Source organism: Oryzias melastigma, linkage group LG4, assembly GCF_002922805.2.
Source record: "Oryzias melastigma strain HK-1 linkage group LG4, ASM292280v2, whole genome shotgun sequence".
NCBI classification, from domain to species: Eukaryota; Metazoa; Chordata; class Actinopteri; order Beloniformes; family Adrianichthyidae; genus Oryzias; species Oryzias melastigma.
In genome coordinates this window covers 9,426,475-9,441,419 of record NC_050515.1, presented here as the reverse complement: position 1 = coordinate 9,441,419, position 14,945 = coordinate 9,426,475, and the positions used below count along the sequence as shown (strand labels likewise).

Here is a 14,945-nt window from a genome sequence, read left to right as displayed (position 1 = left end):
TCTGCAGGTGAGGCTTCAGCAGCCAGTGCCTGCCCTGCCAACCACTGACTGGAGCTGCACACATGCATGCAATTTACTGTTTTTTGTCTTTCTATCAACATAAAAGATGCTTTATTTTCAATTACTTAATTTTTCTATATCTCACCATCTGTCTGATTACACTGATGCCAGTTTGTGACTTATTTAGTCTTTTAGATCTGCTAAAAATGCGCTTTAGAAATACAATAAGTGGGACAGGCAGTATGCCTGCCTCACTGCAGTACGCGTGTCTCAAGGCAGAGGGTTAATAGAGTTAGGCATAGCAAGTCAAATGCAGCTGTCCAGATATTTTTTTAACATTGTTTGGGATCATTTTCTAGATGGAGGATTATGTGTCTAAACTCAGGAATTTGTTTCAACACCTCACTGGCAGTGATCTTCACTGAGACAGAGATATTTTTAAAACTGAAGAAAGAAAAGGAAGACTTCTACAAACAAGTTATTCATTTGTTTCTTCAGAAGGAGTGACGCACGGATTTAATTGATAAGTAAAAGTAAGTCAGTAATAACAATTTTAGTTATTTTTTTTCTATGCAACAGTTTGCAAACAGAAGAAAAATGTTGAAATTACATTTTAAACAACAGACTTTAACTGTCAATCAAATGGTAAATAAGCTACTCTGTAGGGTTCATGTTTGTAAATCTGACTGCCTTACCAGCCATGAACCTCACCACACGTCACTGGTAGATACCATACTGGTGAACAGTTATGTACTGGTATTGGTATGCATATTTATCTGTAGCCTGGGCTTTGCATTCACGGGTGCTAATGAAAACATGTCTTTTAAATACTCCCATCACGTGCTGTCTTAGTGAATCCCCTCATGGTTAGCACATTAGATTTGGCTTCACTGCTACAATTGCTTATCCTTCCTTAGCCTGACCTTAGGCACTGACCCAGACTTGGGACATGCACATGGAAACATTAGACAGAGCTGGGTTTATCTAGCATGACACAGCTGTGTTTTGATCAAAAAAAATGCGTATCCAATGTGTTAACAATTTATTACTTTAAAAACTTCACAAATCGTTTTGCATTTCACCAAAATTCCTTCAAGAGACATATTTTTTGTCAAGTGGAAAGCATTTTTGATGCTAATGCTAAATGCTGATATCAATCTAACATTGAAAACGCTCACAAAGGAGGATCTGCACAACACCTAAAGTTACAGATGCACAATTTCATGAAATACTATTAGTATTTTCCAAGTCTTGCTTATATAGTTCTGCTTTGCCCATACGGCCACGATGACCATGACTGTTTCAGCGTGCTTGTACCACTTTTAACACGTTGCTGATGCTGTGACATTCTGTCAGTTTGCATCATTATAGTGTACCCTCTAATTAATGTCCTCCACTATTTTTACACACCGCTGCAAGTTTCCCCTTCTAAGATTCCTTAACAGTTCTTGACAAGTAGTTTTAAAAAATATATCTTTTACAAGGAGGGAACACAAGTGTTAAGAACAAGAGTTAACACTAGACTTCAGAATGCAGTTCAAAGTTATTGAAAAAAAAAAAAAAAATCCACAAAGGTGGCTAAACCTCTCCACCTTTACTGGCCTTTTGGAACACATAACAAGCACTAAAGCATGGACTGAATTGTATTATTTTATGTACATAACAAGTTTTAGTTTTTACTCTAAATGAACTGAACTTTAACTTTCAGTGTTAGCTTTATTTGTTTAGAACAGACTTTTTATTTTCTTTTGAGTAGAATTATTTCTGTGGAAATCTCTATCAATCTTCTAAATCAGCTTAATCTATTTCAGGGCATAGTGTTGCTGGAGCCTATCCCAGCTACAGTTGGGCAAAGGTGGGGTACTTCTTGAAAAGTCACAGGGCAACACAGAGATAAACAACCACACATACACACCCAGGGACAATTTAGAGTCACCACTTCACCTACGGTGCATATTTTAAGATTGTGGGAAGATCGTTGCTAATCAAATATTAGATATTACTTATATCTGAACATTTTTGAAGGTTTGAAGTATTTCTACTTAAAATAAATTTAAAACAAAGACTTATTTTAAATCTATATTTTTCAGTAATATGTGTTACAAAATCAAAACAAAAAAAAGAAGAAGAAACTTCCAGCAGCTTAGCGAGCGGTTGTAATCCCCCATTGGTGTCATTCTGTTGACCCATTGATTATCTGAAGTCTGTGAAAGCATCAGGGTGACCTGCTGCCGCTCTGTACTGTTATCCAGACAGCGGACACAGTGGCCCAGGCAGGTGTGTCGATACATGAAACCCCATACAGAGAGTCAAGTGTCTCTGTTACAAGATTGAAACCCGAGGGGAATTTTCTCCATACCTGCGCTCCCTTTATGTGGCTTTGCTTTCCCATAACTGCTAAGAGTCTGTACGGACAATATTTTGACAGATAAAAGTTGCGTTGAATCATAGACCCAACCACAAGGTAGATTAAATGAGGTGGACAGCAATTGATGAACTCTAGATGAATGCTGGGAATTTCAATTTTGAATTGTGAAGGTTAAAGACGTCCGTGAAGTTGCTTCTGTTCTCTGCTGAATCCAAAAACTAACTTTCTATTGCTGGGAACAATTAAAAATGGTATTTTAATACCAGGAAGTGTGCATTTTGAATTTCATATGGCTTTTATTATAAATTGTTCAAAATATGTCAAACTTTGATTCTTTCTTTGAATTTCAAGAAAGACTTAAAAAAAATTCCTAGAAAGACTCAAACAAATTTGTACTTTAAATTCTTTTTTATTTTTGATCTTGAAACTATTTAGTAAGTTTTGTCACAGCCCTCCCCTCACTCTGTTCCTGCTTGGTGTTCATGTTAAAAATTAACTTTACCTTCACAGAGGTTAGTCCTTAACCTTTGCTTTGAAATTCTCAAAATCCACTTCCTCTGTTTGCAGGATAATTATTATCTCATCATGTGAAGTAAAAAAGTTAATAAATGTATCATTACACTTTTGGTTATGTAACAGCTGATACTTAGGTTGGAATTGTGATCAGCCCTTGCACGCTACACTCGCTGGTGTCATTTTTCATGTTTTAGTGTTTAAAGGGAAACAAAACAGTTTCCTTCTACCTTCACACTGCGACTGGAAGGTTGTGAGTTCAAATCCAGGCCGACTCACCCCAAAGACTAAAAATGGGATCCAATGCCTCCTTGCTTGACCCTCAGCATTAAAGGATTGGATTGTTTCCTGGGCACAGCTGTGTCTGCAGCTCACCGCTCCCCCACGGGATGGGTCAAATGCAGATAATACATTTTGCACATCTAGGTGTGTGACAACTGATGGGACTTTAACTTTTTTATTATTATCTTGCTGATTTCTGAGTGGCACCAATGGTAGAAGTGAGCAGCTAAGTTTCAGTGTTCTTGGCTTGGGCTGGTGAAGCAGGAACAGTGGGAGAGGGATCTGTCCCATTTGAATCAATGAACCACATATCTGATTTCTCAGGATTTTAAGCTTGAAAATCTACTTGGAATCGCTTTAAAAAGCAGTCACTCAAATGAAGCTTTACTCTTTAAAAGAGAAAAAAAAATCCTTCAAAGCGCTGAAGGAGGTCCAGAATGCAATAGTTTTATATGCAGATCAATAATTTCAAATAATTCCAATTTGGACTTTGGCACTGGAATCTGTTAAGACAAATCACGGTCATAAAACCCAGTCAAAATCAATAATTACAATTTTTACTTGCTGGCATGTCCTATATCATCATATGGCGCACAATGCACCCGCACGATTCGGAGGGAATGCAAAGTAGTGCACTAAAAAATCATGAAGCCCCAATAATCCAGGCAATTTAGTGTCTGGAGAATGATGTGGCCACGTTGTAAATCACACTTGGAGTCGCTGTGACTCCAACAGATGGGGGTGAGGGGTTGGGTCCAGGAATAGCACAGGCATGGCAGAAAAATGAGCCCTATAAGGCTATAGAGGGTGACAAATGGGCAGTTGTGGGTTCGTTGGAAACTAAATTCTTATGCATTTATGTTATCCTCAGCTTGTCAGCAGAACAGATTATACTCGCACGTCTGTAATGTTGACAGATACTGATTTGTCAAAACATTTTGGTCAATCTGACCTTAAAATCATCATGGATCACCTCAACCCAGATCTACATTTCACTGAACGTCTTAAGCAATATTTGGGTGACTATTGATGACTGATTGTTGTCTTTAAAGAGTAAATATGATTTATTTAGCTACAAACTTTTATGTGCCAGGAGAACTGGGAACGCCAGCTTTTTAATTAAAAGATCAATTCATAACCCCACCTCTTCAGCCAGATTTGAAATGAGTTTTCACTGCAATTAAAAAAAATGGACTCATCAGTGCATGACTTGTCAGCTTACACACACAGACACTGTTCCACACTGCCATCTGTGGGCTTCATTGTCCTGCTTTTAGAAGGGGTTTTACTGCCAACATTTATTAATTCATTAACATTTCAATTCAAAAAAGAGAGAACATTGTGTTCCTTCTTTTTTAAACAATACAGGGAATATAAATAACCATCTTTGTGTTGCAGGACTGTGTGGGATGTCAGCAGGGATCCAATCTATTGTCTGTGTTTAACACTAAATGGTTCAAGGTTCATAAATCCCTACAAATTTCCCTGAATCAACAAGAGCCAGTCAGACATTTCTGGCTTACGACAGTCAGGATATAGTGAAACGGCACCAATCTGGTGTACGTCAGAAATTCACTTGTATAGTCCCACATTTTACCCTATAAGCTGCCGAGTGTGTTACGACACATATTAGTATTTTGAATAAATGTAGGTTGAAATTTAAGTCAATGAAGCTGCAGACCATGCATAAGAATGAAGTTTCTGTGAGCCAACGTATTCTGAGATTTTACTAACCAGAACATTCGTTTTGCAGGAGATCAAGATTCCTCTCATTTATTCAAACCCCTTATGCATGGAGACATCCAAATAGCAATCAAGATGAGAGCTTTGGAGAGATGTAGAGAGATAGATTTACATCCAAACAGCTTGAGGGCACTTTGCTTTTTACTCTACTTAGGATTGGATCAGAATCCAATTCTAGGAAGCCATCTCTTTTGATTTGCTAAGCCGGAGTATTTCACTTTGGTGCAAAGCGAGACTTTGTACCACATTTTTAAAACACAGAGAAAGAAACCTTTCATTAAGATGTGAAATGAGCACTTCTTTTACCGTTATCGCTCTATTGGTACCCGCAATCGTGCTCACATAAACAGAGTGTCAAAGTTCTGTCGTCAAATCTAAATGAACGCCTATGCAGCCAGTAGGGACTATATTGACTGTCGGTGAAATACTGCGAGGAGAAGCCCACACTCCAGCAGTAATTGGACATTTTATCATCATTACTTGACAATGCAATATAGGATGGTTGTACCTTGTATCTTTTTTTTTGAGATAGTTATGACTCCCACAAACAACTGTCAGAGGATGATGATGCAGATCTTCCAGAGCCTGGACTCCAAATATCAGGTGACTGTGCAGAACAACTGTTATTAGGGCCCAATCCGAATTCCTCCCTTCTCTCTACCCCTACATTTAGTCCTCCAAACGGAGAGTTATGGAGAAATAGGCCCAATCCGAATTCTTCCCTTATCCCTAGCCCCTCTCCTTTGTCCTTCATTTGGCCCTCCAAACAGAAAGTTATGCAAAATAGTCTCTCATATTTTGGACGTCACTTTCGTCGATGACGTCACCAATATCACCGGTCCGCTAGCTGTAGCGTGGAGCTGCCAGCACTTGAATATACATGACAGCGGTTTTATAACTTTAAAAAGGTTGCTCTACAATAAAAAGTCATTACTTATATTTAAATGTAAATGTCTGTGGATCAGAACGCATATGACCCCCAGAAAAGTGCTTCTCAGTGCGTCGCTGTTTAGCCTCGCGGGGGAGGACTTTACTTAAAAAATACATTTTCTGGACACACACTTAAACTCCTCCTTCAAAAGGCGGCGAAGGGAGAAGGGCTAAGGAGAAGGGGAGAATTCAGATTGGGCCATAGTGTCTCCGAATTCAGACGCCACTTCCACTCGATGACGTCACCAATGGTTGCCGCTAACCCATGTTAGCGCAGAGCTTCCAGCACTTGAATAAACATATAAACAGCAGTTTTATAACTTTAAAAAGGTCGTGCTACAACAAAAGGTCGTTACTTAAATATAAATCTACATTTCTATGCTTCAGAGGGTATCCATGTGAAGGACAATGCTTCTCCTCCATGGCAAACAGCAACGCAGGGCTCTGTATCCCACCGCTTGGAGGGTAGGCCCTTGAATAACTGGTTGGGACAACCCTAGCATTACAAATACCCCTACAAACTGAGGGGTAGGGCGAAAGGTAGAATTTGGATTGGGACTAGCTTTTATTTATTTTTTATTTTTTATTTTTTTTTAAATACGAATTTCGTAATTATACTTGTTAACATTAGGGCTGTGTATCAATTATAATTTCATATAATTCCATTTTATAAATTTTTCTCTCTCGATTCTTTCAATCCACTAAATTCAATTCAATTTGATTCAGTTCAATTTTGAATTTACACGGTTTACAGATTTAGACACATTTGTTTAGAAATACATTAATAATCTACTATTTGTTTTGAATATTTTTATATTTATCTGTTACAGTTCACATACTGTAAAATTTTATAAGTGAGATAATGGGATCAATAGCATACAGTGTCGTGGTTTCTCAAAAGGAGAAGTTCTAACAAAAATATTCAGATTATTAATATTGTAAACATTGTTCTGCTTCTCCTAGAGGGCGTTTCAGTTTGCCCACTTGCTAGGTAGAGCTCGCGCTATAGCAGTACCCTTTTTTCAAGAAGAATAAGCAAAATAATGGTGCTTTAGACCACAAATAGTTACTTTAAAAATATTTCCTTTATAGAGTTTGGAAAATTCATGCCTGTGAGTATATAAGCATGTTCATTTAGTCAGCAATGTATTTTTACATCGACAGGCTGTTAGCATTAGCCGTCCTATGGTAAAATTCCATTAATTGTTACCATCAAGCTTGCGGACTTTAGCTTCATGTACAAGATCGATTTCTATTTTTATGGATTGACTTTTGATCTATTAAACTTAGATTGATTCAAATCGAATAATCGATTCTATCAACCCAGCCCTAGGTAGCATTCCAACTAATGTCCCTACTTAAAATGATTTTTATGATTTTTATTTTGCCAGTCAACAATTCTCAGAAGACAACAGAGGGGGAAAAAAGTGTTTTTGTTTTTATAAACACAGTCATGGTGCATATGGGAGCAGAATTCACAGCTGCAGGGTGCTGGAAGAGGAAGAGGGCGTGAAAATGGCTGGCACACGCTGAAGCATACAGGGTGCACTCCACAAAGCAACTAAAACAGAGCAATGAAGAAAAGAAGCGTCTGCTCTTGTCCAAACGAAACAGCAAAAGACAGGGACAAAAGCATACTCTTTTCTACGGTGGATCAAAAATACAGATGCACAGATAAAACAAGAAGCAATTCTTCAGAGTAACCAAACAAATATTTCATCCAACTGTTTCGACAGCTTGGTATTTCAAAAAAGTCTTACAGATCTCATAACCTTAAAGGAAATGCAGCTCTGCTTTAAGATAAAACATTTGAATCAGCTATATAGTAAAAGAGGAAGACTATTTCAAAAGTTATTACAAACCCGTCGTCTTCATGCTATTTTTCCCTTGAAAACTGACTTTTCGTGTGAAAATGCAAAGCTATACAGGAAATCAGGAACATCTGGTGTGGTTTCAAACAACTTCATCTGAAATATAAAATACATCAAAAGCTAGTCGACTGTCTGCTTTCCTTTTGCGCCCTTCTAAAGTTAGTGCAGACTGTCAAATCACATCTTGCGGCACAGAAACGAACAGCAGACGAGTGTGTTTGGAGCTTTATAAACAACAAAGCGCGGTCAAACATGTTGGATTTCGTATCTTGAAACAGGAACAGGTTGTAGTTATTAATTTATCTGTAATACTAGTGAAGGATCCCTTCATCCTGTCTTCACTCTGTGACTAGAAAGCTTCATCAATTAATCAAACATTGGGTTTTTCATCTCAGACGGAGGTTTTCCACAGTGGTTTCCTTCCCATTCATCCTTCTAGCTCTAAATGCGATATTTATGCTTTTGAGTCCCACTGTGCAGAGAGAATTCCAGCCAATAACTGCACCCACCTGCAGGGAAGATGAATATGCAGATCTGAGTAGCGGGTCAGAGATAACATTTCATTGGGTTAAATCACAGCTGAAAGATCCTTTCGCCAAGGAGGCCCCCTCAGCCAATCAGATTATCGTGCAACCTACTGGATGGCTGCCATCCTTCAAGGTTCAACTGATAAAAGTCGGCATTCATTTATCACCGGAAGTATAAAAGCAAGGAGGCCACTCAAACCGGTAATTTAATCAAAGCTGTCTTTAGAGCTTTGGAGGAATCAAAGCTGAGCTTGGAAGAGCTGGACTCAAACCTGCCGTCTCAAACTCATATCAATGAAGGCCAAATTTCTGGATTAATGGTCTGCTGTTATTAAAACTGCAAATACGAAGGAGCTTAATTTTATTTCCATTAACTTTTAGTTTGCTTATTTTAATTAGCGGCCTTAATCTGCAATTAGCCCAGAGATCAAGTGTACTACTAACTATAAAAAGTGATTGTTTTGAAAGAGCGTGTTTGCTCATACTTAATTAAGCTGTTAACCCATGAAATGTCAGTGTCACTCATCCATAAGCTGTCTTCTTAGACTCATAAAAAAGGAAAACAAGAGACAGGACTAATGGATCTTTGACTTTATTTCACTGAACCTAACTCCTATTAATGACAAAAGGCCTATCATTGTCAGGGCTTTAATGAGGTCGTGTAAATGCATACTTCCACAAGTTAGTTAACTATAAAATCCAGAGACATGTTGATTCAGCATAAGAATTCAAAACATGAATTCATTTAATGAATCCCTGTACTTTCAACGTTTATGATTGATGATTAAAGGACAACTACAATCATCTTTTGATCTATTTTAAAACCTTCTTCTTTAAAAAAAAAAAAAAAAAAACCTGCGTTGTTTTCTAGGACAAAGCCTGAATCCAAAGTCCTCCATCCTTACGACTTCTCTTTATACCCTTAGCCCTAAAAATGGAGATATATGACGTGTCCAAATTCCCACCCTAATCCCTAACTACTAAAATACTATCTAGTGCCCTGAATTTTAAAAGTAGTTTGGACATCAAGCTCCCTCCTTTGCTTTCTTTCTTTTTTTTAATGCCTAATTTATCACCGGTTTAAAGAAGTGAATATCATATCAATATGAACATTTCACGTCTATTTGTGACTCCACTGTGTTCTGATGATGAAAATGTGAATGTTTTTTTTATAAAAATTACAATTAAACACCATTTTTTGCAAAAATTGTTCGGCCTTCATGCATTGTGGTCCATATACGCTAATGTAGTGAGCAATGATACACACTGATTTTTGATTTGTAGATTTAGACACCACTACAAAATGGCAAACTCACTATATAGTGAGTAGGGAAATAATTCAGATAGTGTTCGGACGTTACTCCCACTCGATGATGTCATCAATAGTTGCCGGTCATCAACGTTAGCAAGTAGCTGTGCCCGGAAAATACATAAACAACTTTAGTTTAATAATTTTATTAAGTCGTGCTAAAAGAAAAAGTCATTATTTGCATTTAATTGTAAACTTCTGTGCTTCAGTGTGTAGAAATGTGTTTCCCTCTGCAGCACAGTGCGACTCGGAACACCATACCTGTGGAGGGATAGCTAGCCCTAAGTCACAACCCTTTAAAGTTCGGACACCATTAAAGCCTCAAATGCCACTACAAATGGAGCAATTGGAGGGGTAGGGTAAGAATTAGGATTTGGTCATAGTACAGTCGTTCATTTGAAATTAGCTCAGAGTTGTGGGCGGGATCATCAAAACAGAGTAAGGCTGCTTCCCTCCAATTGCTGAGAGCTCTCTATTTACATGCTCCTCTGATAGCTTACAACCCAAAATGGTAAGCAATGTTGGCATCATCAACCCATTCCGTTTTAAACCAGATTCCAGCTCAGATGAGGAAAATGAAGTCGTTTACAAGTGGATGAGTGAGATCTGCTCTTTTTCAAACTGATTTTTTTCATCTCCTCCTGATCCACAACAATTTGAATAAAGAGATAATTAGAAATGTTATTTTTAAGCTTAATTTTCTTCATATATGTCCTCCATCATTAGAAAAATGCCACAAGAACATGTTAAAAACAAAAAATACACAATTTTCATCATGGTGGGTCTTAAAGAAGATTAAATCCGCAAAATTCCAAAAGAAAACATTGACATGATGGGAGCAAAGCAGCAGAACAAAATGAGCGTTCTCCCTTATATGATTTCAAACCCAGTCATTTCTTTTTTTTCCCTATTATGTAATGATCGTCTTTTCTTCCTACTTTTCATGAAAATCTAAATCTTAGGTTGAGAGTACGGCACTCTTAGGTCTCATTAAAGCCTCACGCTACCAGACGAATACGTTCTAATGTGGGACAGTGGAGCATGAATGATGTACAACAGATTAAGATATGATCTTCTCATTATGCTTCTCATCTTCTCGCACATAAGAGGAAGTGCAGCAAGGTGGAGCGGAGGAAGTGAAGAGTGGATGCCTGCTGGCTTCTTCTCGGCTGCACTTATTATTCAATTTCAGAAGAAGAGTAGAAGTGTGGAGAAAAAATGGTCAAAGCTGCAAACACAAATATGTTTCAATGTCTCTTAGAAGCAGCAAACTCAAAGCTCCTCTTTATTATTAGGAGTAAAATGTCAACTTTGAACTTTTTTTTACCAAGCAAATTGGGTGAAGAGGGGATATTTAAGTTAATTAAAACGTAATAGGGGCGGGGTTATGTAAATATGCTTCTTCCCACTCCTTTTAGAGAAAATAATTGAGCTCTATTTGAAAATAATTATACCTAATGGATTCAACGTGTCACGTGTGTGAACTGAATGAATACGTGTAGGAGCAATTTTAATGAATTAACATTTTAAATTGATTTGATATATCTACATATTTGTATTTTTATGATTCCTTTGTCTTTATTGTGGAAAATACATGAAATAAACTAAATAGATTAATCAAAGATCATAAATTTGACAGAGTGAAATTGGTTTGACACAGAAATAAATTTAACAGGAATTCTCAGCCTTAATCATCTATGAAGAAAAGCAGCTACATTTCCATTATACAGACGCGCAAAACTGAATACAAATTATAAGAATATATATATAAAAAAACACACACAATTTTGTAATGATACCATTTCCATTAAATCATAATTGTGTGAATAAATACAAGTCATTCAAAAACATGTTGACGGATGTGAACAATACTTTAATTTACAGCAGATACATTTAAATTTCTGTCACGGCTCTAGCGCTCATCATCACCTGTCAAAGGAGACGTCGGCATCTTATTCAAGCCATGGAGCAGCAAGCTATGTGGGAGCGGCTACAGATGAAGCGATTTTGGAAAATTGTGGTTGGTGATTTTACAGAGGAGCTGTGGATTCAACAATTCCGCACGCCACGCTAAACTATTGATGAGCTGTGTCATGCTGTGGGACTGCCTCATTTAATTAGAAAAAAATATGTAAAATATGTAAATTTCTCAAAAAAGACCTCCTACAAGCCCATTTTTTTTTGATAAATGCAAGTTTTTTCAAAATTGTTGTTTCCATTAGGCAAATGTATTATTGCTAATTTAATTTCATAGTCAATGGAAACACAACCACTGATATATTTGAAAGTAATTTGATTACACTTTCTCATCACAGTAATCTAGATCAAAGTTGACATTTTCATTATTAAAAGAAAACCTGCCAGAAATGTGAAAGAAACAGAAACAATTTGCTAACAAATGGTTAAAATAAAAAAATAATAATAATAATAAAAATAAAAAAAATCAAATAGAAATGTTACTAGTTTTTTATTGACAATACTTTATTGGTAAATATGTTGCTAATTTCCAATTGTTTATCAGTTGTACCAACGGGGGGGAAAAAAAAAAAAAACTTTTCATGGGTGAAGTAATTGTGAAACAAGCATAGGTCTTTATCTGGACGTCTATGTTGTCCATAAATCAAGCAGCAGATAAGCAACAAAGAGTGAATTAAAGCGTTCACAGACACAGCCATCAATGAGACTAAACATTATTCACACATTTGAAATTAAAATGCAGCTTATTTGCACTGGAATTGGCTCAAGTGTCTGATATCTCATGTCAAGAGATATTACATTTTCAGATACTCATCACTTATCTCGCGACAACATGAACAGTGTCTCCACCTTTAAAGATAATAACAGCTGATAAATAAAATAAAAATCTTGCTGCAGGGATTGGTGGAGCTACTTTTTTTTTAATCTCCGTTTCAGAGGAATCTCTGCAGAGTTTGGGCCATTTCAATGATCATTGACCATGAAAAGGCTGTCGCTAAATCCCCCAAACAAACACTTTGGAGATAAGACACAGACTTTTAAAATCCTAATGAAAAGTTAACTCCACAATCATTCTGTGAAGGGCTGATAAGGCTGTGCACTTAGTTGTAAGTATTAGGCTTAATAGTTATCCAGTTATGCAGCTATGAATCATGTAAAGTTGAATTATTCAGCACCAAATGAAAATCCATATATGTTTTTGGTTGAATTAATTTCTGACCACTGAGAAAAATTTCTTTGCTTTTAACCTTATATAACCATTTGTATCAACTTTGATTTGTGCATGTCTGAGTCTCAGTAGCATGACCCATACCTCCCCCAAAAAAACCTATTGTATAGAACTGGACCCATGTTTTCTGTCCTGTAGTTCATCATCATTCCACTAGGGGCAGTGCAAGGGGATTTCCTGCTCATTTCAAAATGGCTGCTTCCATGAAATCTCAAAAACACTTTTGGCGGGAAAACGCTTGGCTAATTTTCAAAACTTTTTGGTGAGATTAACAAGTATTATTCTTTTTTTTTAATGACAACATGCTGCATTGAAATTTGTTGATACATATTTTTTTATAATACAGTCATGTTAAAAATGTGTGGATCAAATTAAAGACAGTGGGTTAATAGGATGCTTTCTCCTTGAAAGTCAATATTTTTGCATCCTTAACTAATATTATAGTGAACAAAAACTTAAAAAAAATAAATAAATCACCCAATGCTTCACAAGTGATAACATCTACATTTCATAAAAGGTTATATTAAAATTTTTGTGGATTTTATTAACAAGTTAAAAACTATTTAATAAATGTCAATTTTTGATTTAATGGGCTTCATAGAGTCAAAAATGAAGATGCCCAAACAGTCATCACTATATCTTTATGGAAGTCTGAATAACTGGTCCTTACAGCTAAACCCACGTCTGGCTCATTGGATTCATAAAATGACAAAAACGGTACAATTGAGAGGAAATGGAAACACAAACTGCTTCACTTATTGTTACAAAACATGTAAGCATCCCATGGAGCCTCATTTCCCTCATCTGGCAAACATGCTTTGTCAAAAGAGGAATTTAGCAGAGAGATGCAAACATATCCAGAAAAAACACACATTTGAGTAAAATGCTAAGTTAAGAAAGAGAAGGAATAGCAGCAGTTCTCTGTGGCTTTTCACAGACAGTTACGTTTCATGTGATCACAACAGCTAAAACCCGGTATCATTCATTAATGCCTGCGCTCCTAATTACCATCTCCCCACACTTTGGAAAGACTCATTACCTGCATAATGGAATGGTGCTTAGAACAGTCAGACCTTTGCATTGTGTGAATAAATGACCTACATGCACTGACAAAAAGGGAATTCTTAGACTAGCTATGACGAACGCTCATCTGTGGATTTTTGCTTTTTTATTTGTCTATAAGTGTTGATGCATACATAGAATAGAATAGAATAGAATAGAATAGAATAGAATAGAATAGAATAGAATAGAATAGAATAGAATAGAATAGACATACTTACAGTTGACTGTGACTTTGACTGTTTTGGTATCCGGAGAGGCGATGTCATTTAAAGCGCTGCATTCGTAGTTCCCACCCTGGTCTCGTGTGATGCCAGTGATGTTGAGATATTCTCCGCTCTCATATTTCTTCCCTAAGAACAAATAAAAGAGCAAAAGTTGAAAAATAAAAGGTCAACAGGGAATACAAAGCTGAATCAAGACAATCTGTACAGCACACGGTATAGTTGTTTTATTGTTGTGAGTGCAAAGCTGCAACATATTGGAGACAGATTTCTCATTACAAGCTGAAAAAAAGATTTTGTAACTCCTAAAATAATGCACATGGGTAGAATAGTACAGGGCTCTGCAACATGTGGCTACAGAGTCACATGCGTCTCTTTTAAACTCTCCGTTGTGGCTCTTTGGCATTGAAGAAAAATGCATCAATAGGCTATATGCACGGCCTGCTTCCGCCTTCGGTACACGGCCGCTCAGTTATTTCCGGTTGGGGCAGTGGACGATTGTTTACATGGAAATAGCGGAGTATTTGGAGTTTACTTGGAGCTACCAAGAGTCACTATAAATGATGTTAGGCACATTGTTTGTCTTTCTAGAAAAACACTATAAATAAAATTCCAACAAGGATTCAAATTTTATATCTCATTCCTCATAGCAAACTTTGAAAGTACTTCGCTAAGCATGATGTTATTCTCACTTATTTAGGTGCGACCAGCTCAAAAACTGATGGTAATACATGTTGGCGACACCTAATAGTTGCAGCCAAGATGCAGATTGCTGCACTGTTTCACGTATTTTAGGTGCATCCAAAGCTAAATGTTGTTACTGGTCACACATATTTAATGTTAAAGTCCCGTTAGCTGTCATGCACCTAGAGTGCTGACCGCAGTGAGCTGCAGATACAGCCACGCTCAGGAAC

General features: G+C 37.0%; 1 protein-coding gene across 2 annotated transcripts in view; it reads right to left on the bottom strand.

The window, feature by feature from the left end:
• negr1 (neuronal growth regulator 1) overlaps positions 1 to 14,945 on the bottom strand; it is a 181,020-nt gene that overhangs the window by 58,895 nt on the left and 107,180 nt on the right. For both annotated transcript variants that reach the window (XM_024278316.2, XM_024278315.2), the window contains exon 4: positions 14,029 to 14,160. In XM_024278316.2, the coding sequence (XP_024134084.1) occupies positions 14,029 to 14,160 (132 nt within the window). The remainder of the gene's footprint in view (positions 1 to 14,028; positions 14,161 to 14,945) is intronic.